The following is a 22,338-nucleotide window of genomic DNA, read 5'->3' as shown; positions in this document are numbered from 1 at the left end:
AGAGGGCCCGCGTTTATTCAGCAAGGCAGTGGAATAAATCTTTGTCAATGACAGCACTGGCAAATTTCCCACGGTTTTTTTTTTCCCATTCCAAAATTTTTCGTTGTGATTTTTATTTGATTGAAAGGCAGTTTGAGGTTCTGCGTGGATTGTTACGAGTTAATTAATGATAATGATTTTCGGACGAAGACGATGATTAGGAAAGTCAGTTAGTGTTACTGATTCCATTGAAGATTAAAAATCTCGAATGGCTTTTTCAACACGTTGCCATCTCACGATCTTTTTTTAAAAACACAATTGTAATATAATTTGGCGGAAAAAACGACCAAGTAATGTGTATTTAGCATATTTTTTTTATTGAGAAAAAAATGCAAGTAGGTCAAATAGACGAATTCGTGCTGCAGGATTAAATTGTCACGATTTAAATAATCACATTGTCCAATTTCCAGTATCGGTGGAGGCCATGAATTTCGAACAACAACAATCCCATTGAGTGGCCCGTTCCAGTGAACTTTGCGCGATGGATGAGAAGTACCACACACTGGTGGCCTACGAAATAAATGAATTTAGCAATGGCTTTTACGGGGGGAGGGGGGGGTGGACAGGATATCTGACGTAGAATTGGAACGGACACACTTCTATCATCTACACCCTCCCGTAGGTGGCGTCTCAGACGCAACACCGAGTCTGCGTCAGCACAAGCGGGGAGGAGGAGGTGGGGGGGGATAGCCGGGCCACTCTAAGATTTATCGCGCGCCGCGACTGCGGCCCTCCTGACGTACAGTACGTGCTGGCCAGCCATGGGACAGGAAGCGTCAGCGCAGATCCACAAACAGCCGAGTGTGGGAAGAGCTGCGAGCGAGACCCACCGCTTGATGTCAACATCCTGGTTGGATATAATCGCCTACCCCCGCCACATCCCTCCGCGTCTCTCGCCGCCCGTCCTGCAGGCACACACGCAGGGATGTCCAGCCGCCCACCGCCCCCCCCCACCTCACGTTGAGCCATTGCAATACCCCCCCCCCCACTTCGCTCCCGACAAATGTAGCAGCAACTCCTTGCCACATCCTCGGTCACCACCCCCAACCCACCCCTCTCCAGCCAGCCAGCCAGCCACCGACCACCACCTCCACGTCCTCCCAACAGCTTCCTCCCATGCTTTGCTGTGCTCCTGCGGGGTGGGGTGATGAGGTTGGTGGTAGTGATGGTGGAGGATGGGAGTTGAGGGGAGGAGGAGTGGTGAGGTGGGTGGGGTAGGGGGGGGAGGGAATTTGCTACCCAAACCCCCATTTTTCCTTCCACCCGATAGGAAACAGATCCTGTTTAAGCGCTGTTCGTGGGAGGCTACATATAAATAAATAAAAGTCACCGCCTTTCTATTCAGTCGCCGCGTGCGCAAATGTGCATCCACTTGGGCGGCAGGAGCCTCCTCCTCCTCCTCTCCTCGCATTGAACTGCCGTGCGCATCAGGAGTTTGAGGGAGGTTGGGAGGGGGGCGGGAGAACCATTGGCCATTAGCTGACGCGGTTACCGGGGCCAGGTGAGCTGCGAGGGAGATCCGCGCGCAAACACACACACACACACCAAAAAAAGAGACCGCCTGGGAGCAGCGCATTGCACCGAGAGAAAAGTCCAAGTTCGGTGAAATTTCAAAAGAGCCCGAAGGCGCTGCAGCTCCTGCTGGCGGCGTCGCCCGAGCCGGAACGCGACGCGGGCATGGCCCAGCGCACATGGCCTCACCCCGCATGCAGCGAGCGTGCACCGGCCATGGCCCATCGGAGTGAAGCGCTCGGCAGAGGGCAGCGATCGACGGCGGCGGCGGCGGCGGCCTCGGCACCGGCAGCGGCGGGGCGAGCGACGTTTTGCCGTTGCCAGCGCGCACCTCAGCGATGGTTTTGAACGCCAAATTGGTGGCGCTGGCCGTGGCTGTGGCGCTGGTTTCCTTGGTCCTCAACAATGTGGCGGCGTTCACGGCCAACTGGGTCTACCAGAGTCTCGAGGAGGGTCGCCGGCGCAGCGTGGGGCTCTGGCGCATGTGCTACGCCGGAACGGAGGGGAGCGGCGGGGCGCCAGCGCAGGGCGGCGAGGCCCCCGGGGAAAGGCAGGAGCAGAGGGGGCCCAGCGTCCCGTGCGTGAACTTGGGGTGGGGGTCTGACCCTGCGGGATACCTGGAGTCGCATGCCACCGTCAAGCGTAAGGCGACTCTTTCGCACCTCCTCTTCCCGTTCACGTGGCGGCGCGTTGCTTCACTCGGACGCGCGCGGATTTCGATTGACGCGGCGGTTCCATCTCAGTAGAATTGCCGCGGAATTGGTGGCCAGTGTACGTACGTATGTGGGATTTGTTTCGCGCCGTACGTGAGCGAGACCGTTGCGAATCAGCGGTGCATTGGAGGGACAACAAACAATTCTAAAGAACGTGTGTCCAGTGGGACGTATTTCAGGTGTAATGACAATTTTGCAGGTGTGTGCGGATGAAATTCCGGCTTCCCGACGTTGTGTGTTGGATCGTACCCTCGTGTTCGCTGGCACCGTGCCCGACGTGCCCGGGAGCTTCTCCATAGGAACCTAAATTGTTGCGTTCAAATTCATTCGTGAGATTTTTTTTATGTACGCCTAAAGTAGGTTTGGCTTGGCATTTTTTTTTCTACTTGCCACGGAGCGAGCCATCAGTGTGCACGGAGTCAAAATTTCCAATCACAAAATCTTTAACTTCCGTCGACCTTTTAATTGCCGTGAGAATGTCCAAAGGGCCCTCCCCCCCCAGCTCCTGTGCCATGTGTACGTGCGTCAACGGCCTGCGTTTGCGCATGAAGTTGCATCGGTTTTGAAATAAGTGGAACCATCGTGCGCTCGTGTCGTTTGTTTAAACGCAACACTTCAAACATCACTGCGGCTCAATTTAAAGGACGCACAACTGTCCATACGTGGTGGAGGATTAGTCAAGAGCTTTTTGTGCGGCAGAAGGGATTACAACATGCCGTTAGACTCTAACCTGATCAAATAATTCATGGACGCAATTGTACTAGAAACGCAAGTTTATAGATTGTCCTATAAGAGTATCGTTAAACTGCCATGGGAAAGACACAAACTCCTATTTTTGGCGTGTGGCAGTTTGTATCTAGAGAATTCAGTTTAACGATTATTGGGACCATCTTGTGAACACAGCATACACACCAAGGTGAACATAAAGACATCCATTGCCTCTAACTTGACGAAATTGTCATCTTCGATTCAGATAAATGAGGGTGAAATGTGAATAGCAACACAATACATTTGAAAACTTCGTGAATGAGATAGTGGAATAATGATTGCGGGAAAAAACGTGTGCATCTCACACCAAATGGATTTACGGGAAATAACATTTGTATTTTTATACTAGATATGTTTCCGTGGTCAAAATATACACGTATTTTTGATGGTATGGGTATGGCATAACTTAGTCATAGAATGTGGTATTTCTGTTCTGCCAACCACTAGAATCGACATATTTTGTTGAAAGTGAGTGGGAGTTTATTGCGATTAAACGTCTCGAGGGAGTGAATTTGTTTTTTCAATTGCCCCCCCTCCTCCTCCGCCCTCCACCTCCCCTCCCCCTAAATAAAGGTCTCCAGGGAGACCTGGGTAGCAGCACCGAGTTCTGCTCATTCACTGTGACAAAAAAAAAATCCTTCATGCAAAATCATTTGCTGCAGGCAGTGTGATCACTTCAACTCTGATCGGTCATCGTTGAGATCTGAAATAGTACCTTTTGCAAACAGACGAAGAAAAACGATGTATCTATATTTTTAACAAGGTTCGTGCAAATATCATTTTGTTTCTTATAATCTTTTTTATTTATTAAGCAAGCGCCCGGTACAGAGCAAGCGCCACAGGGACCTTGCAAAGACTTAAACATTTTTAGATACAGGCTACATCAAGGATATGCAGTGGTGTGCAATTATATATATTTTTTCATGAAGTGTTACTGGAATTAAAACTTCGATTTTTAATAAAAGACGATTTGGCTGTGCATAGTATAGAAATTTGCAGGTTGATGAGAGATTGCGGTGATTTAGAGTGGACTTCATCCAGCAGTGGATTGACCACGGCTAACAATGATAGTAAAAACTTGATTTGAAGCTTTCGTGACTGCAGGAATTACTCTTTGGTTCTTTTGGTAAAGTCACGTGGAGAGAAAATAAATTAAATAATAGCATACGACGTTTGGATTGCAAGACAATCAACCATCATCAGGTAAGAATGAATGAGAAAACAAACCTATTAAATTTAGAAATATAATGCAATACAACACAGAGAGTCGGCTAACAGTCAACACCCCACCTGGTTGATTTCGTTCTTCCAAAGATTGCTAAATTTGAGAGAGAGACAAAACACAGACACGAAGGCACATAGACAGACACACAAGCAGAGAGAGACACACACACATAGTCTATGTGTGTGTGTCTCTCTCTCTGTGTGTCTCTGTGTGTGTCGCGGGTGGACGCCAAATCCTGTATTCCAAAAGAGCCAATTTAGGGTCCATCCAGGGCACCCTCTAGTGGAGGGCCTTCTACCAGCAGTGCCGTGGGGAAGACATTGAAGGGCTGCACCTTTACATTTTTATAGCACGTGGGAAGCTTTGTGAATCCCTTGCAGAATTGGCAGGTGGCTGTTGGCAGAGATGCAATTCACTCTGTGCGAAAGTTGCTCAGGAGTGAGTGTGCTTACCAATATTGCCACGTTGTAAGCCGCCTGATGTGGGGACGAAGTGAAAAACGAGGTGGCCGAGTGACTCAGTGGTTGCCTGAGCCAGCACCGCTAAGATTTTTGGGTTTGAATCTGGGCTTGTGTCGTGATTGAAAACGTAATATCGAGTAGCATGAGTTGATGGTCGCAGACAGGTCACCAATCACGAAACAGTCGCGTTGATTTTGGTTTTGCCCATCGTTTTGGGTTAAAATTCCTTCTCTAAAAATTAAACATTACCACTTCTACGGCCATGTAATGCTGCCCCCTTGGGGGAAGGGGAACAAAAGGTGAAATTTGCCTCGGGTCTGATCCCAAGGAGGACCTCAACAATAGGCGAATTATTTTGTCGCTCATGAAAAAGGAGGCGCCACTTGGCATTCTGCCCTGGGTCCTCGTTTCATGAAATGATGCCGAGAACACGACTGGAATAAAATTTGGAACAGAAAAAAACAGAGAGGAAGTGAAAATTACCAATGTGGCAGTTCTGGTTACCCAAGTTGGACGTCTGTGAAAAAGAGCATACTTGCTCATCGGATTTCTCCAGGATAAATAAAGATTCTGATAGATTCTGAAGTTAAAGGGCCAGGAGTAAGGAACCTTTTCTTACTGAGGGCTGAGTAGGGCTTTCAGATATTTTTGGTTGGCAACCACACATTAACACACACCGAGACCACGGTCACTTCTGTCACAGCAAGAGGCTCGTGCAACAACAGAAGTGACCGAGCACATTAAAATTAGAATGCGGTGTTTGGCAGGTAAAACAAAACATTCCCCCAACGTGTATGATTAGTTCGGCTAAGTGGCTTTACAGTGACGGATACATTTTGGTTAAGGGGCATTTACATTTTTAGGCAGTGGTGGTGCTCACCCTATTCTTGATAATTGTTTTTTAACCCTTTTATCTGGCAACAAGACTGACACCTTTTTTTTTACAAGGAGTCATGTTTGTATTGACCACAATACCTGCAGTCGGAATGCAAACAAAAAACACAACTCTGATAATGTATGTGGCACTGTCCTTGAAATTGATTGGTCCACACCCGAGACAGCTTTTCTTAGAGCCTAGTCTCACATGGTGTTTTTGGCGTCATCTGGTCCAGCACTATGTGAGACTAGGCTCTAAGGAAAGCTGTCTCAGGTGTGGACCAATCAATTTCAAGGACAGTGCATACATTATCAGAGTTGTTGTTTTTTGTTTGCTTTCCGACCGCAGGTATTGTGGTCAATGTAAACATGACTCCTTGTAAAAAAGGTGTCAGGTTTGTTGCCAGATAAAAGGGTAAAAAACCTATTATCATATTTTGCTACTGGCAAAGGAGGTTCCAATGGCGTCCACCCTGTTCTTTTTTATGGACCCCCTCGATGTCATGAATACAATTCGGGTGAGATGACGAGAGATATTAACAAGATATGTCGAGATGTAGTGAGGTAATATAACATATCTACCGTAGTAAGATTAAAAAAAAGAGATGCAGACAATATAGAAATGATGGCATTGCCATTGTAAATATTATTACAATAATTAGGCTTTGCATTTGAGCCGATGATTTGCTTACACATCCCTGTTTTTTCCCCCCCCATTAATTTCAGGGCGACATTGAGCCTCCTTGCTGTGCCCCAAGCCTTCGCTCGCTCTTTCTCATTCGCAGTGCCACCACTGTCGGTAGGCCTCACGTGGGCCAGGTGTGACCCATGGGCCGAAGGGGGTATCCCCCTTGCCCCCGTGTTGCCCAGAGGGCTGAGATTTTCGTTTTTCCGCTGTCACCAAACCCCCCTCTCCCCCCCCCCACAGTGCAATTCGACATGATGCGGGGGTGCAACCTGATTGCGAGCGCTGCCCTCTTCCTCGGCCTGCTGCTCTACGTGATCACGTGGGCCCGGTCGCCCTGCCTCAACCCCAACACCGACTGGTGGGAGGAGGCCATGGCGGGTACCTTCCAGCTGGCATGTGAGTGGCGGGCACCGCTCTGTGAACATAAAACAATGCATTCACGCTGTTGCTCTCCGCACCTTTGTTCCGCGGTTATGGAGGCGTGCGGAGGAGGAGTGATCAAATGGCTGTGGGATTTAAATAATAATAATAATAATGACAACAACAAGAACAACAATTTAATTTAGTGGTCTACAAGCGAGGTCACCCGGAGTGCTCTTGAGCTCGTCGCATCTCGTAATCTAAGCAGCTGGAATTTGAGTCTGGATAGCACTGGGAGGATGGGTGACCCACTGTCAATGCGCGACAGGTGCATGGGTGGTGATCAGCAGACGACACTGCAGACACGTCCATTGTTACACTGCACCTGTGCACTCGAGAACAGTGGAAACAAATGGCGAAATGTGCGGTGGACACCTACGGGGCTACCTGCCCATGGATCGTGACGACGATGACGACGACGACGATGATGACGACACTAGCGCGTCCGTGCCCCCCCTGACCTTCAGCATTGTATGTGGTGAAGTATGGTGAAACACAGTAACTGCCACAACCCGCACGGCATGGGCAGCACTTGTGCGCGCGCACGCCGCGTTGGTCAATTCGGACTGCTGCAGGTTCAGAAACCACTCACCGCTGATGTTAGCCATGGCCAGGATCTAAACTCGAGTCACCGGGGTTCATAGTGCAGTATGCTAGCCACTGCCCAACGGCTGCACCCGTACGGGATTTAGATGTTAATAAAATCACACCCACCGCAGTGGCGAGATGATTACTCCCTCGCCTGGTATGCAGCAGGTCATATTGTTCAATCCCGACCCTGACGCCTGTATAGTTGTAATTTTCGTGTTCTCCCGGTGGTCGCGTGGATTTTTCTCCGGGTCCTGCAGGGTCTTCCCTCCACATTTGGAAGCGTGCGTGAAGAGTGTTTTGCCGCTCTACATTTCCACGCGATGAGTCACTCCGTTGAGCTATCATTTGTGGCCAGGTCACTTTTGAAAAAGAGCAACACAGCTCAGTGGGCCGTACCTGGTAGAATAAAGGTAAAGAGTGATCGTTATCAGCGTTGTGAAATAAAACAAAGCAACCAATATATAGATAAAACCAAGAAACAATCAATAATGTATGGCCCACACCTTCGGCATCTGTGTTCTCTCCACCACTGGTTGAAGTGCCCTTGACTAACGTTTCACGTGAGGTGCAAAACGTCGGACATCGTGTACAGAGGAGCACGTGGTACAAACCCAAAAACGCATCGGAGAGCCGTGCAACACATCCGCGGGGGGAGAACAAAAAAAACACCTCCGCAGATTTCCTATCGCCTTGCTTAAGATAGGCGCAGCAATGCTTTCTACGAGGTACGCGGAAAGATCAATGGTGAGTACCTACTACTGCTGCTTCCTTCACTTAACCATCATAAATAGCCACGGGCAATCCACTGCTGGTTGAAGGGCTTCCCCCAAGCCGCCGCCGCCGCCTCTCACGATCCCGCGATGTTAATAATTCCCCCAGCAGCTGCACACGAACCAATTGGATGGCTCCATCTCCTCGGTGGGCCTGCACCTCGCGTGTGCGTTCCATCCCTCGGCCGCCGCTCCGTTATTACGCTCGCTCGTCGGCCGTGGCCCCCTTCAGGCCGTGTCGTGTCCTGCCCAAGCGCGCTCTTCTCTCTGAACGTCGTTCACGAACCTGCGTCAGTTCTCCAATCCCCCCCCGCCTCCTTCTGTCTCAATGTAATTCCCAGCATGCACCTCTACGGCGCTTCTCTGCGCACTTTTTTTTTTGCTCGATGAACGACGGCCGCGCCTCGGAGCCCGTGTTGCGGCAGGCGGCACGAGCGGCCGCGTGCGTTGACCGTTATCAGCGGCTTGCTTACAAAGGTCACATGTCAGGCAACACGGGGGCCAGCAGTTGCCAGTACCTTTACTAGAGTTGGAGGGCGGTGTGGGTGGGGTGGGGAGGGTGGGGGAGAAACCAGGCCTGTCCCTTTCCTTCTCTCCCACCAGCCCTCTCCTCTGCTTGCTCTGGGCCACTGCTGCTGCAGTTTGCAGAATAAAAAAAAAACAAACGTGTAGCAAATCTGGTTCATCTGTGCGAAGGGGGTGACCTGTCCCAGGGGGGAAGGCGGCGCACGCACGCACGCACACACGCACTCGCGCGCTGACATGGATGAGCGTAAATAAAAGGCGGCTCACTCAGGAAGACACCTGGCTTTGTGCAGCTGCGCCGAAGGGCCCCCCCCCCCTCCACCCCGTGTGATTTTCTTCTTTGGCTGGTTATCGTGCAGTTAAAATTCTTCTCACTTGTTACATAACGCACATCGCACACCGAGCAAAGTGAAACGGTGTGTTTTTTTTATCGCACCAGAGCCTTCATAAAATGTACCCTACGGGCACGAGCGGGCTTTGGTAGTTTCAAATACGCGCTTGAAAAATGTTCCCCCATAGCGTGCCTTTTCATAATGCATTTCCTTTCATGTCGTTTCGAATATTTGATTGCATAATTTTGTTCGCAGTCCATGCCCTGGTGGATTTCTTTTTGTTTTTATTAGGCTGTGCCACAACATGAAAAATTGCAGAAATTCCTTTGCAAGCCTCACCAGGGCACATGTGTGGGTTATTTGCATGCCTCTCGTGTCCACCCTAGACACCAGCCTAAAAAGCAGAAAGCATTTTCATTTGAAATTCCACAGAGGCAAAACAGCAGCACGCCTCCAAGCCACCATATATTGGTCACATGATTGTATTCATTTTCAGTGGTCAACCCTATAGGAGAACTGACTAATCTTTTCCACTGGCACATCCGTGCCGTGATGGGGCCGTACCGAGCCTCCCTTTTTTTTACCACTGCAGAAGCTGAGCTGTCACGCTCGGTAAATCCACCGAGTCAGCTGGTGTTTTACCGCTTTCATATGTCAAATGACTCATTCTGTGCGTCACACGCACTAAAAGCGTCACTAGACCCGCCCCTGGCCCTGCTTGGACCAGAACCAGATTCTGGCAAAAAAATTATATTAATAGGAGCACAACATTGAAAATTTAGAGCAATTATAAATTAACCGTGTCAGTTTTCTGTATGTGTTACTCCCACCTCTTTGGTGTAGCTATCTATTATACGTCTTGGGAACTTCTTCCGCCGTTTCAATGCAATGTTTATTTGTTATGTGGAAAATCCCATTTAGCCAATTACCCAGCTAGTTTCGGTTACAACGACCTCAACAATTTTTTGAGCTGTCGTTTTGTATTTACAAGAGGTGGTCATTTTTTGAACTGACGTTTTGTATTTACAAGAGGTGGTCCTTTTTTGAGCTGCCGTTTTGAATGTGTAAGATGTGCGTGTTTGAGCTGCTGTTCTCGCTCTGGCCCCTCCCCCCCCTCCAACCGTATTTCCTATTTAAGCTTCTGTTCATACGTCCGCCCCCCCCCCCTCTCTCTCTGCCTCCCTGTCCGTCTTTCCTCCCTCCTTACCTCTTGGTGGACTTGTATATGTATTTCTACTGACCGTGTACCTCGTATTTTTCATTCTATCTATGCTGCTATGTGCAATCCAAAGGTTGAACACGAAATTTAACACTCTTCTGAAATTCGTGGTCCGCCAGGAAGTGTCTAACTGTGTTGTTGGCTTGACTGGATGTGCTTCACGTAATGTTTTTTCAGGTTTGTTACATTCTCGTCTCTCATCTTTTTTTCGTATTTACCTCCGTGATTTGTTCTTGACACCTGATTAAGATCGCTTGCGTTGTGATTGAAACGTCGTGATTGTTTTTTGTTTTAACATCATTTTATTGTATTTCTACATACGTGACTTTACCGAAAAAAACAATGAGAAATAACAGAGATTGTTCTGGTCGACAGGAGCCCAGCCATCAGCCAGCCAGGACATTCTAGACAAGATAATTTTTAATGTTAGAATTATTGTATTTTACATTTTTTTATTACTTTCTTACAGTTTTTATTTTATTAGCCTGCGATTAGAGGGCACACGCATGTCGAATGCCACCATTCAAAACTTCTGAAGAAAAGTCCACCTGGGCAGGGCCCTTCGCGGCCAGAAGGGACGACGTCTGATGGTCCAGAATAATAACGACGGCAGTGGCAGCCCAGGGATGGAACGCATCATAAAGAGGACAACCTTTTGCGGCGGAGATGGAGCGATTAAAAAAAAAAATCGGTTCGTGCGCAGGTGCTCGGTGGGTTATTGCATCGCAGCAGCATTGTGGGAGGTGGCGACCGCGGCAACTTTTGGGAGGCTTTCATCCGGCCAGGAGATCTGACCACGGCTGAAGATGATGACGACGATTCACGAACGCATACCGCCACGACGTCGAGTTTGCAGGCGCAGACGCACTACGCGTCGTTAACGATCTCGTGGCTCAGTATTTGGTGGCTGGGTTAGCGGGGCGGGTGTGGAGAGGAGGAGGAGGGAGGGGGGGGCTTTTGTGAAAGAGAAGCTTGGCTGTGCGTGGAAAGACGAATGGAGCTGCGCCGCACTCTTGCAGCCTTTGTTTGCACGGCGGCCCTCGTCCGAGGCGTCTGAATGCGGGTGGCCGTTGACTGCTAATATTAGTCCCGCTGCGCCAGTTCGCGGGAAACAGCTAAAAATACAGCGACTCGGGGGCGTCAGGATATCCTCCGCTGCCGCCACAGGATGTAACTTGCTACGGCGTGGGGGGGAGGGGGGGGTGGCGGGGAGGGAGGAGGACGCTTGGACTTGGCACTGCCGCGGAGCGCGCGGAGAAGCGGCGCACGCAAGCGCGTGCGAACAGCAGGCGCCCGCGCGCGCGTTAGCGGGAGCCGAGGCGCTCCAAAAGCAATGCCCGGCCTTTTGTTGGGGCCACGGCGCGCGCTGCGCCAGCCGCGGTTGGTCTCCAGTGCCTCCGCTGTTTGCGAGAGCTGCCAAGGAGCGCAAATGTGGTGCGGGGGATGGGAGGACGGTGTATGTGTATGTGTGGGGAGAGAGGGGGGGGGGGTATGACTAGTGAATGACTCCCCCGGTGGTTATTGCTTAGATTAGAGATCTAAAAAACTCGTCCCACCACCAACCACCAAAGCCATCTCCAGGGTACGGCGGACCGGGGTGACAGACCGGGCCCCGCATGTTGGTGGGCCCCCGGCGCTTCGACGTCACGGTGTCTGATGCAATAGTTGCGGATTCGTTTGAAGGCATCGGGGTGGCCCACACGGTGTAGTTTGCCCCGGGCGCCGCACCCCCACCGCCCCCCCCCCTATGGATGGCTCTGACCACCCCCCCACCCCCATCCCCACCTTTGGTAAATCAGATAAATGTAACTGTATCACAGGTGCAGTTAAAGGTGCAGCCCTGCAAATTGCTTGCTCACGTCCCTGCCGGCGGAAGGGCCTTCGCCAGAGGGAGCTCGAGAGAGCCACTCTAGAGGGTATGGATGTCGAAATGCAAGAGGTGGTGGGGGGGGGGGGGGGAGTTCCCACACTTTATTCCGTCGCAGGCAACCCGTAGCCCCGACTGTGGTGTTGCGCTTATGTTTTACTGCTGGGTGGTCAGGCTGGGAGATGGAATTCGCGACCTCTGCCGTACACCACGTCGGCATCCCCCGCTGTGCTGCTCATTGTAATTACGTGGGGTGCCACGGCGGCAAAATGTTAACTACCTCGCCTGGTTTACGTGGAGGTTGTGGGTTCGATCCCGACCCTGACGCCAGCTGTATATTTGGAGTTTGCGTGTGTCTCTCTTTCCCGTGGTCGCGTGGATTCTTCTCCGGGTCCTCCGATGTTTCCCTGCACATTTAAATTCAACACGCGTTTAGAGTATGTGGCTGCTGCACATTTCCACATGACACTCCACTTCGTATCATGTGGAAAAGAGCTATGTAGCCCAGTGGGCCTTACATGGCAAATAAAAAAATAATGTGAATAGTTTTAGTTTATATTCAATTATATATCAGATTTGCAGCAATACTTAGTGGCTGCTGATTCGGTACCCAGCCTCCTGTTCGTGCGCCAGCCCATGGTAATTTGAATGTTTCACCTTCAGCACAATCAGCACTTACGTCACCTGGTGGAAGGCAAGCAGTGCGTGGGCCCCAATATACAGTGCCGTGAATTGTGTCCAAATTTGTGTGGCCATCTCTCGGCCACATCCAAAACTAAATTTCGGTGGGCGGGGGGGGGGTGGGTGGGGAGAGGTAGAGAGGGGAGGGTGCAGTCACCCACAACACGCACAGCGCCTGCGCGCCTGGATCGAGAGCGCTAAATTTAATCCCTCCGTCGTAATGGGCCCGCTGGGATGCGTAAATAACACAACAGGAAAATCGTGAATGCCCGAGCTGAAGGCATTATTCATTTATTTATTTACCCAAGGAAGTCTCCTTTTCAGAAATGTCCCGCTAAAGTTTTGCAGTTGAGTGGTCGACGTATCTATGTGCGAACGCAGTTGAGTAATTGATGGGTATAGGAATAGGGTTTACCCTTTTAACTGGCACAAAAACTGACACCTTTATTCAAGGCATCATGTTTGCAATAACCACAACACAAGCAGTCAAAATGCAAACAAAAAGACAACTCTGATAATAATATGCACTGTCCTTGAATTTGATTGGTCCACACCCGAGACGGCTTTTCTTAGAGCCTAGTCTCCATTGGTGTTGGACCAGAAGACGCCAAAAGGCGTACAACTCAAAAACAGCGCACTATCAGAGTATTGAGGGCCAGTTAAAAGGGTAAAACCTATTCCTATATCTTGTTTCTGGCAAAGGAGGTCTCATAATGTAATTTATGGGTAATTTTTCAAATTTTTACCATCGTACATTCTGCGCTTCTGCGGCCGTCTGGAACACTCTTCCTTGCGATATTAGGAAGCCACTGGAGCTAAGCACTTTTAAATAATCTAGATTGAAAACTCATTTCTTTAGAACTTCTTTTGGTGTTTTGTTGGTTGTCCTTCACTCGCACCTCCGATTACCACGGTTGGCTACGTATGGTGCGAAAAAAGTCCAACATACGTTATTATTTGTATTTTAGCAGGTAAGGCCCACTGAGCTATGTAGCTCTTTTTCAGAAGTGACCTGGCCACAAATGGTAGCTCAACGAAGTGGCTCATCACGTGGAAATGTATAGCAGCCAAATATTCTACACGCGTGTTTCTAAATGTGGAGGGAAAACACAGGAGGACCCGGAGAAAAATCCATTTTACCCCGGGGAGAGAGACACGCAAACTACAAATATACATACCTCAGGGTCGGGATCGAACCGACGTCCATCCTGTATACCAGACGAGGCCGTTAACATATCGCCACCGTGGCATCCATATACAAACATGGCCCCATTCTGTTCGAATAGAACAAATCACATGCCTGTGTTGCGTTGTATCGAATGAGGTCACGGGATCTCTAACATTCCACTGTGAAGCAGACGGTCTTCTCATTCGCGGTTAACTATTAACCAGGGCGGCCATGGGGCTCGGAACCGCGAGTCTCTTGCATCGAGCGGCACCGCGCGAGCGCTCGGCCACATCACGCCGCCCCTCCCTTTACGCATCATTCGAGACCGTCGTGTATACATCCCGAGCTACAACAAACCCCATATACGGCTTCTTCATAAACTATTTGTGCCGGGAGTATTTACAGCAAAGTTACACAAAAAGGAGGGGAGGGACATGAAAAAAAAGACTAAAACTGGACGTCCAGTTTTCACGGGAGAAGACGAAACAATTTGAGAACGAGCCAAGTTGTGGAGGCTTTGGCTAAGCCGTGGATTTTATTAACTTGTAGCGGGAGACTGGCCAGGATGCTCAGGTTAGCACCTATGCCCCCGATGGAACCGAGCCATGGGCCACACACAATTCCTCTGTTTAAGGACCCCGACTGGAACAAACCACAGCGATCCGCGATCCAAGTCCAATGCTCCTCTGTGAATGCAAAGGAAACTCATCACAACTGGAGAATACGGTTCAGGCTGGGAAACAAAATAGAATAAGCGACACAGGAAGGTGAGCTGCTGTTCACAAACAGCTGTTCACAAAGAGCAGCTCGGCACAACTCCCATTCATGCCTTGCATGCATGTAATGTGACCACCACATTTGCATGTACAATGCTCAGCCACCAGCTCAACAAGAGCTGATGTCCGTGGCCTTTCTGGAATGGCCACATTCTCACTCTTCTTGAGTTGGTAGCCTAAATAAGAATACAATTAATAATACGTCACATGTTTGATATAAAATACGGTAGTATTAAAAAATATGATTGCTTTTTTTTTTCTGATGGAGTTCATGCGTTGTGGATTGTTTTTAGGCGGCGGCAAGCATCATGGGAAATTGCCACAATTCCTTTTCATGCCTCACCAGGGCACATGCATGCGTAATTTGCATGCCGCTCATGTCTCCTCTGGTCACCAGCCTAAGAGGCTGAAAGTGTTTCCATTTGAAATGTCACAGCGGCAAGATAGCGGCACGCCTCCACCCCCATCAACACATTGATTAGAAGTTTTAATTTATTATTGCCGATCAACCGTATTGGACAGGGGGTCGGCAACCAAAATAGCAAGAGGAGCCATTTTTTTTGGAGTAATTCGTTAAAAACAAAGAGATGCACGCTAATGCGAGACGGCGATGCTTCTCGATCAACAACGGCGTCACGAAGCAGCAGTCCTTAGAGGGCCGCACGCGGCTACGGAGCCGCAGGTTGCCGACCCCCTTTGTGTGTCGGAGAAGCGAACGCCCGTTGTCGACGGGCACATCAGGGGCGCCGGCTCGTCTTTTGTTTGTGCCCCCTTGCTGCGGCAAAGCCAACCGGCACCGTTCTCTCTCGCCTGCAGGCTTCGTGCTGGTGATCGGTCTGGCCACGTTCTTCCGCGTGGGGCCCTACACGCAGCTGGCATGGTCCTGCTACGTGGAGGTGGTGGCGTGCCTCCTGGCCACCGCCGCCGCCGCCATGATCATCTGGGACGTCATGCAGCTTCCCGACGAATGCCTGCCTCCGCGTCAGAACATCATCATCCGCCACCCGCTGCCATCGCCCTGCCCGCCCAGGCCCAACTTCCAGAACGAGTATGTGGAGACTCCCTGCTAGTCCCCGCTAGCCCCGCTGGCCCCCTTGCGAAGGGTCTCGGTAAGGAGAGGGGGTTGCCACCTCTTGAGGTACACACGCAAAAAAACCTGGACATATCATGGGAAGAGGAATATTTCGCAACAACGGAAGAGGGGAGAGCTACGCGACAAACACATTGTCTTGAGCGCTGAATTATCCCGCGGTGGACAAAAGCCGGGACTTTTCATGCTACCGGGGAAGACTTGCAGCATTCCCAGGACGGTTACCTCGACAAGAAGACGATCCTGGAAAAACAACAGGACAGGTGGCAACCCTTGGTCTCGGGCCGGAGGTGTTTTACATCAGAAGGGCAGAAACATTACCCCTGCCCCCCTCCCCCCCCCCGGCCGCTCCCACCTCCCCCCCCCCCCCCGCCGCCACTGTCGCCGACTCCACTGCTTCCACAGCTCCCGCGACGACGAGGGATTAGAGGTGCCAAGTTTTGGTCGCTCCTACCGTGGCAGGACTTGAAAGTGTTTCGGACGAGGGGGCCGCGAGGAACGAAACCGAGCGACTCGATTGGACAGACTTCTCTGCCACCTGTCGTCGGGTTGTGGAGGGGGGAGGTGGGGGGGGGAGCGCTCACGGTGTCTCACGCGAAACGTCCACTGCGTGAGTGCGGCTCGTGCGGGAGCAATCTCACCGCGGGCTCGCCGTCCTGAGAGGCGCGCGTGCCCTCCGTGTATGCAATTATTTATGGTATAAAACACGCGCACGAGCGCACACACACGCGCACACACGCGCACACACGCGTCTGTTTGCCTTCAGAGGGCGCCGTGTCCCACCGTTGAAAGTAAAGAACGCCGTCGTTCTTTTCCTTTGGCGATCGATTAGCACGGCTAGCTACGTATGGTGCGGGAGAGGTTCAACGTACAACAACTTAATGAATCTGTCGAGATTTCACTAGACGCGGTCATTGGCTCATCCATTCTACCAAAGTTGCTGGTCACAGTCGGAAAGCAAATTCACTTGTGTTTTCTTCAATGATTATACCAAATAGGTCGTATTGGCGGTACACAGGTGCAGCATTACACACCGGCCCCCATAAAACAGTTTAAAATCTACATTTGCACCGACATTCAGTCTTGCGACTGCTTCGACATGACGAGAACTGATTTTGACGCACGACCCCGCAAGACTTTGGGAACGGGCTTTGCGAATCGCGGGTAAAATAAATAATTATTGCGCAAAAAATGTGCTTTTTTTTTTTACATATATATACCACCCGTCACCGGTGTTCCGCCAATACGTTCAAACGTCAGCCCTTTGCTGGATGATGGCCTCCCCGTGCCACGTCCATCACGGGGCTGGCTTGCTTGCTTTGTCGTCGTCACTTTCACCACGACGATCGATGTCACGCCGCCGGGGTGGGCAAGCGGTGGGGACGAGCTCGGGACGGTTTCGGTATCCCTCGCCACTGACGTCATGTCCCTGGCCGGGATTCGAACTCGGGTCGACGGGCGCGCGGACCGTGATGCAAACCGCGAAGCCGCCGCTTAAATTGAAGCTGGGCGGCAATGGGTTCTCAACTTTAAAGGAGAGGTGGTTGTGGTTGTTGTTGTTGTTGTTTAACTCGTGGAGTAAACTCACTGGGAAAACAGTTCTCCGATAGCCTTCGTACAATTAGATGAAGCTGCGATCTTAATTGGAAATGCGTTGACAAAGATCTCCAGGCGATGGGGCAGAGAAGTGCAGTGTCCGTGGTGCTGCGATTGTGCTTGTACTTCGAACCCTCGAGTTTTGCTGCACCTGTACACCGAGCACATCCGTACGACGAACCGAACAAACAAAAAAACCGCAACTAATATTGTGTTAAACAACTAATATTGCCAACGGATTTTCGTTACCTTTGTACCAAACTTGGTCTTAATGAAAACGAATGAAAACTCGGAAGCTCGTGGCAGTTCAACTTTTCTTGAGCGAGGGAGGTGGTTGGCAGGGGGAGGGGGGAGGTCAAATGACGGCCCTTGCTGTTGGCGAACAATGGACTATGGATTACGGAAGTTTGGAGAAGCAACTTTTATACCCACGGGACTTGCCAGACAACAACCACAGCCCCCCCCTTACCCACCTCCGCCTTACCCCCCCCGCCACCCCACGAAGAGTTTGTCGAACGCACAGAGAATTATACGAGATGAGGTATCGTACGAGATGCCATGTAACCGTCAGGCACCGAATGAAACGGTGCTGATGGCACGGTGATGCTATGGCCCCGGCCGGTTTTTCGCGCAACTGTTCAAACGGCGAGACCCGTCCCGAGGATTCTGCCGCGCCTGTTGTGCGCGCATATCCCTGTGCATCTTCGTGAACGATAACAAAAAAAAACCATTGCTTTTAACCACGTAAGGTCCACTGAGCGATACGGCTCTCTTTCAGAAATGGTAGCCAAATGAAGTGCTGTCCTTCCTCCGCACCTCAGATTCGTACGGTTGGCTACGTGCGGTTGTCCACGTATGATTAGTGAGAAAGAACATACGCACATATGCATACATACAAGTGGCTTATCATGTGGAACGTCAATTCTGCACGAAGGTGCAATTTTAAATGGGCGTGCATGCAGCCAGATTTCCAGACACTTTCTGCAACGGGGGCGGACACTTTAGTTGAATAAACTCCAGCTCCGGAAATAAAAATATCGGGTTGACGTATCATGCAACGTATGGGTAGCACTTACCACGATGCAGCGGTAAGTGCTGCCCCTTTTACCCCGTGTCGACCAACCAGAGGTGGCTTGAAGGGATCTCAGGGAGTAACCCCGTGATATCTGCTTCCGTGGGCTGGGGTCACACTGCTCTGGGAAAGATCCGAAAGGATACTTTGACTTATGACGGAACCGCCAACAGCACAATCGGGATAACATTGGGTGGGGGGGGGGGGAGTGTGGAAGGGAAATGACAACAACAACATCAATACAGGGGCTGAGTGAGAGTTCAAAAGTTCATAAAATTGTTTGTCTTACGGTGTTAAAAGGCACACTGCAATTGTGACCTGTGTGTGTATGTTGAACTTATTTCGCACCGTACGTAGCTAACCACGCTAATTGGAGGTGCGGGCGAAGGACAACAAACTGAACACAAAAAAAGCAGTTCTGAAGAAATTAGTTTTCAATCAATTATTAAAAAAAAAAATAATGCATAGCCTCCAGTAGCTTCCTAACATCGGAAGGAAGAGCGTTCCAGACGGCTACAGAAGCGCGCCTGAAAAAGCGCGCGATGTGGCGACCGAATTTTCGGCAAAGCAGAAAGCGAATGCGCGAGATGCACAGCGGCGCACAGACACCACAGAGTGGACGGTTGAGAGTAGATGGATGTCGGAGCTGAAATCTGAGAATCACAATTAGGCGACATTCATTTGAGGAGCTGAACAGCCACTCCATCTTTTTACCGTCAGTCGAAAACAATCATTACCCCCCCCCTCCCACCACACCGTGTCCACTCTGAGCTTTGAGCTACTGATTGAAGGAAACAATGTACCTTCACTTTGCACAAGGATGAGGTGAAGTTAAGGTGTTCACACTTTATTTATTAACGTTATTTTAAAGGCTACCTAACATTCAATAGTATTGCTATCTCGCACTCGACGTATGTTGCCCACCTACAGCAGAGTTGGACTCGTCTCCGGTTCAGTATCCTGCGGGGAACGAGCAGCCGACAGATGCGGGCGGTTAGCAAACTTTGTAAAAATGGCAAAAAAGAACCCGTGTATTATAGTATTTAAATCGGTGGGCTGTTATAATCGTTGGACTGTTAATGTAGCGATCGCTTAAAACGTTCAGCCATTGGGCAATAAGCAGTTGTGAGAATGGCATATCAAGGGGTTAACAAAGACGAATAAGACAAAGACCCCCCCGGTATAGCCTTAACAGGCTGTTGGGGGCAAGTGCTGTTAGCGAGCACCTATGAAGGCATAGACTCATTCAATGTCACCCGCAAGCGCAAGGAGCTATATTGCGACTGGTAGACAAGTAACGACGCATCGCTTCAGAAATATAAATTCGTACCCTCAAATCAATGACTTAAGGACAAAATGCAGAAGTCACGCGAATTTGCGTTTTGCGATACTGCGTTGGCAGTGGCGCAAATGGCAAAGACGTGACACGTTCGTCAAAAACAGTGCCTTCAAATCAAAAGTATGTGATCGGTGACAGTTTTGGAAAAATGGGGCCTATGAAGGAGGGCCTATTATATATTCGTTTCCTTCTAGGGCCACGCAGCGCTACTGACGGATGTGTTGAGATGTTGCAAAACGTTACAGTTAGGGTAATGGGGCCAAGGACAGAAAGCATGACGAGACAGCACAACACGAGAGCACGGACGAGATGGTTAAAATAAAAAAAACGGCAAATGATGTTGAATCAATTCGTGATCCTGTATCGTTAGGAGTAAGGGGCGGGAGCGAGGGGTGCGGTGGATCGTGACGCGACTGTTGATTATTAAACAACAACCGAGGCTTCGCGATCAAATCAACGGTAGCTTGATATGTTTCCAAATCGTTTCGCAACCTTCGCAGAGCAGCACATACGCAGTGTGCTCGGGGATGGCCGCGCGGAAGAAGACATCCAAGAACTACTGCCATTTTTTAATACACCACAATGGCTGCTGAGTGACCGTTTGAAAGGTCAGAGCTGGAATGCAGTCAAATTAGGGTGAAAATTTTAATGCAATTTGATTTTAGTGTGCTATCATTGGTGACCGGGCTGAGAACGTCCATTCGCTGCACTTGAGAAATCCGGTTGAATCACAAGTGGCTGAAATCCGGATTTGAACCGAGGGTCTTCGCAGTTGCGTCTCATTTCATTGCTTTGGCCTCTGAGCCACCCGGCCACTCAAGTGTCCAAAAACGTAGAATATTCTGATAAAACTCACACAACTTGTCTTTTTTAAGAAGAAAAAAACCACACACCATGAAAAGGATGACCATTCTAAATGCATACCATGTAACGAAGAGTTATTGTTTCCAATTTTGCAGACAGATATTCCGCTATAACTATTAACTAAATTTGCACGGCCAAAACCACAATGTGCGTTGGGGGGCTTTTAGACTTGGTACACAATTATTTTGCCTACTACCCCGGAAAGCCATGAAAGTTGTTCTAAGCAAAAGTGCAGCCCTGCGATAGTTTCCTAACACCACTGCTGGCAGAAAGGGCCTTGACTAAAGGGAGCCCTAAATTGGCCCTGTAGATGGCATTCGACCTAATCTTCCAGACTGTCAAAGTGATTCTACTGTGTAGTTTGTGTTTTTCATTCTTAGGCCCCAGTCAATGGATGTATAACACTGCGACGTAGAAATAATGGCCAGAGCCGACCGGTTGATTAGGCCAATGGGAGAAGCGGCCATGCCACTGGGCCAGTTCGTGTGCAGTCGTTGATTGGCTCAATGGTCACAGCCGTGAGACAATAATCTGTGGGACATTCTGAGCGCTGTAAAGGTGGGGAATTTGAGAGGCCTGTGACACGACTCTCAAGAGCAGCCCACTGTGTGCTCGTGTCATCATCCAAATCCCAACATACACATTTTTCCCAAAGCTAAATTACAAAGCAATAATATTTATTATAACAATTAAAGAAATATTAACGGTCACTGCATTGTACGTTGTGCCCATGTCTCTCTCCCTTGCCAAAAAAAAAGGGATATTGTATGTGAACGGGTGCTCGTACGGTTATAAATAAAACGTGAGTGATTGACGTAAACCAGTGACGTGCATTTTTTCAGGGTGACGCCGAAAAATGTTACACGGCGGTGACTTACGTTCTAAAATCCTGACTCAGACGCATCCTGTCTGGAGTCATCCGCTCGCAGACAGCTTTTCGAAGATACGTGCGTGTGTGTGTGTGTTTTTTTAAATGTCACATCAAGTGATGAGCGTGCCAGCTTCTTACACTTACAACATGAAAACGAGTCGAGGTGGTTTCCTGCTCGAATGAACATTGAGGCCGGTGCTCATTTCCTGTTTACAGCCCTGAGCCAGCGGTGGAGATTCACCAGTTATGTGGCGGGGACAAGGATATCTACAGGACAGCCACTGTTGACTTCCCCATAAAAGTGGAAAACGTCTCATCGACATCCGGTTGAATGTTAGGGGCCGTCCATAAATGACGTCACGCGATTTTGGACGATTTTTGAGCCCCCCCCCCTTCGTCACACGGCGTCACAGTCAAACCCCCCATCAAATATGATGTCACAAAGCTCTGCCCCCCCCCCCCACAAAATAAAACATGCTTCAAATCGCTTTAAACTATTGTCATTGTAGTGCGTATTTAATGTGGCGCTGCACTCTGATGTTGTAGGAGAAAACATTTATTAAAAAGTCTATTTAATTAAGTAGAACGTGTTGTCTATATTTATTTAAAGTTGCGCATTTTGCTGTGACGTCACATCTCTCAAACCCCCATCCCACACCACGTCACACATCGTCACAAATGTCTGACCCCCCCCCCCCCAGGTGCGTGACGTCATTTATGGAGAGCCTCTTAGGCCGCGTTACCTCCCCTCCCCTCCCCAACCAGGAGTTTAACTCGTAAAATTTCGATTGTGAGTCGCTTGCTCGACAAACAAACTGCAATGCCTGTTATATATATTTTGTTTTTATTCCAAATAATGTTTATGACGAATCAAA

At 49.7% G+C, this 22,338-nt stretch overlaps 1 protein-coding gene across 1 annotated transcript; it reads left to right on the top strand.

Annotated features, from left to right (window-relative positions):
• Nucleotides 1–812: 812 nt before the first annotated feature.
• Nucleotides 813–21,412, top strand: TMEM204 (transmembrane protein 204). Its single transcript, XM_032970004.2, has 3 exons — nucleotides 813–2,193; nucleotides 6,523–6,678; nucleotides 15,448–21,412. Exons 1-3 carry the CDS (start codon nucleotides 1,890–1,892, stop codon nucleotides 15,699–15,701), a joined length of 714 nt encoding a protein of 237 aa, XP_032825895.1. The 5' UTR covers nucleotides 813–1,889; the 3' UTR covers nucleotides 15,702–21,412.
• Nucleotides 21,413–22,338: the final 926 nt, after the last annotated feature.

This window comes from Petromyzon marinus, chromosome 43 (assembly GCF_048934315.1).
Source record: "Petromyzon marinus isolate PM22_M1 ecotype Great Lakes invasive population chromosome 43, UKy_Petmar_22M1.pri1.0, whole genome shotgun sequence".
Taxonomy (NCBI): Eukaryota; Metazoa; Chordata; class Hyperoartia; order Petromyzontiformes; family Petromyzontidae; genus Petromyzon; species Petromyzon marinus.
Note: the sequence above shows the minus strand (reverse complement) of the source record. Positions and strands in the feature narration are given on the sequence as shown.

Bases quoted from the DNA above. Each gene is read 5' to 3' on its own strand.
- TMEM204 (XM_032970004.2), top strand. From the start codon at position 1,890: ATGGTTTTGAACGCCAAATTGGTGGCGCTGGCCGTGGCTGTGGCGCTG. The intron at 2,194-6,522 runs GTAAGGCGACTC...CCCCCCCCACAG, and splicing joins GTCGCATGCCACCGTCAAGC to TGCAATTCGACATGATGCGG. The intron at 6,679-15,447 runs GTGAGTGGCGGG...TCTCGCCTGCAG, and splicing joins GGGTACCTTCCAGCTGGCAT to GCTTCGTGCTGGTGATCGGT.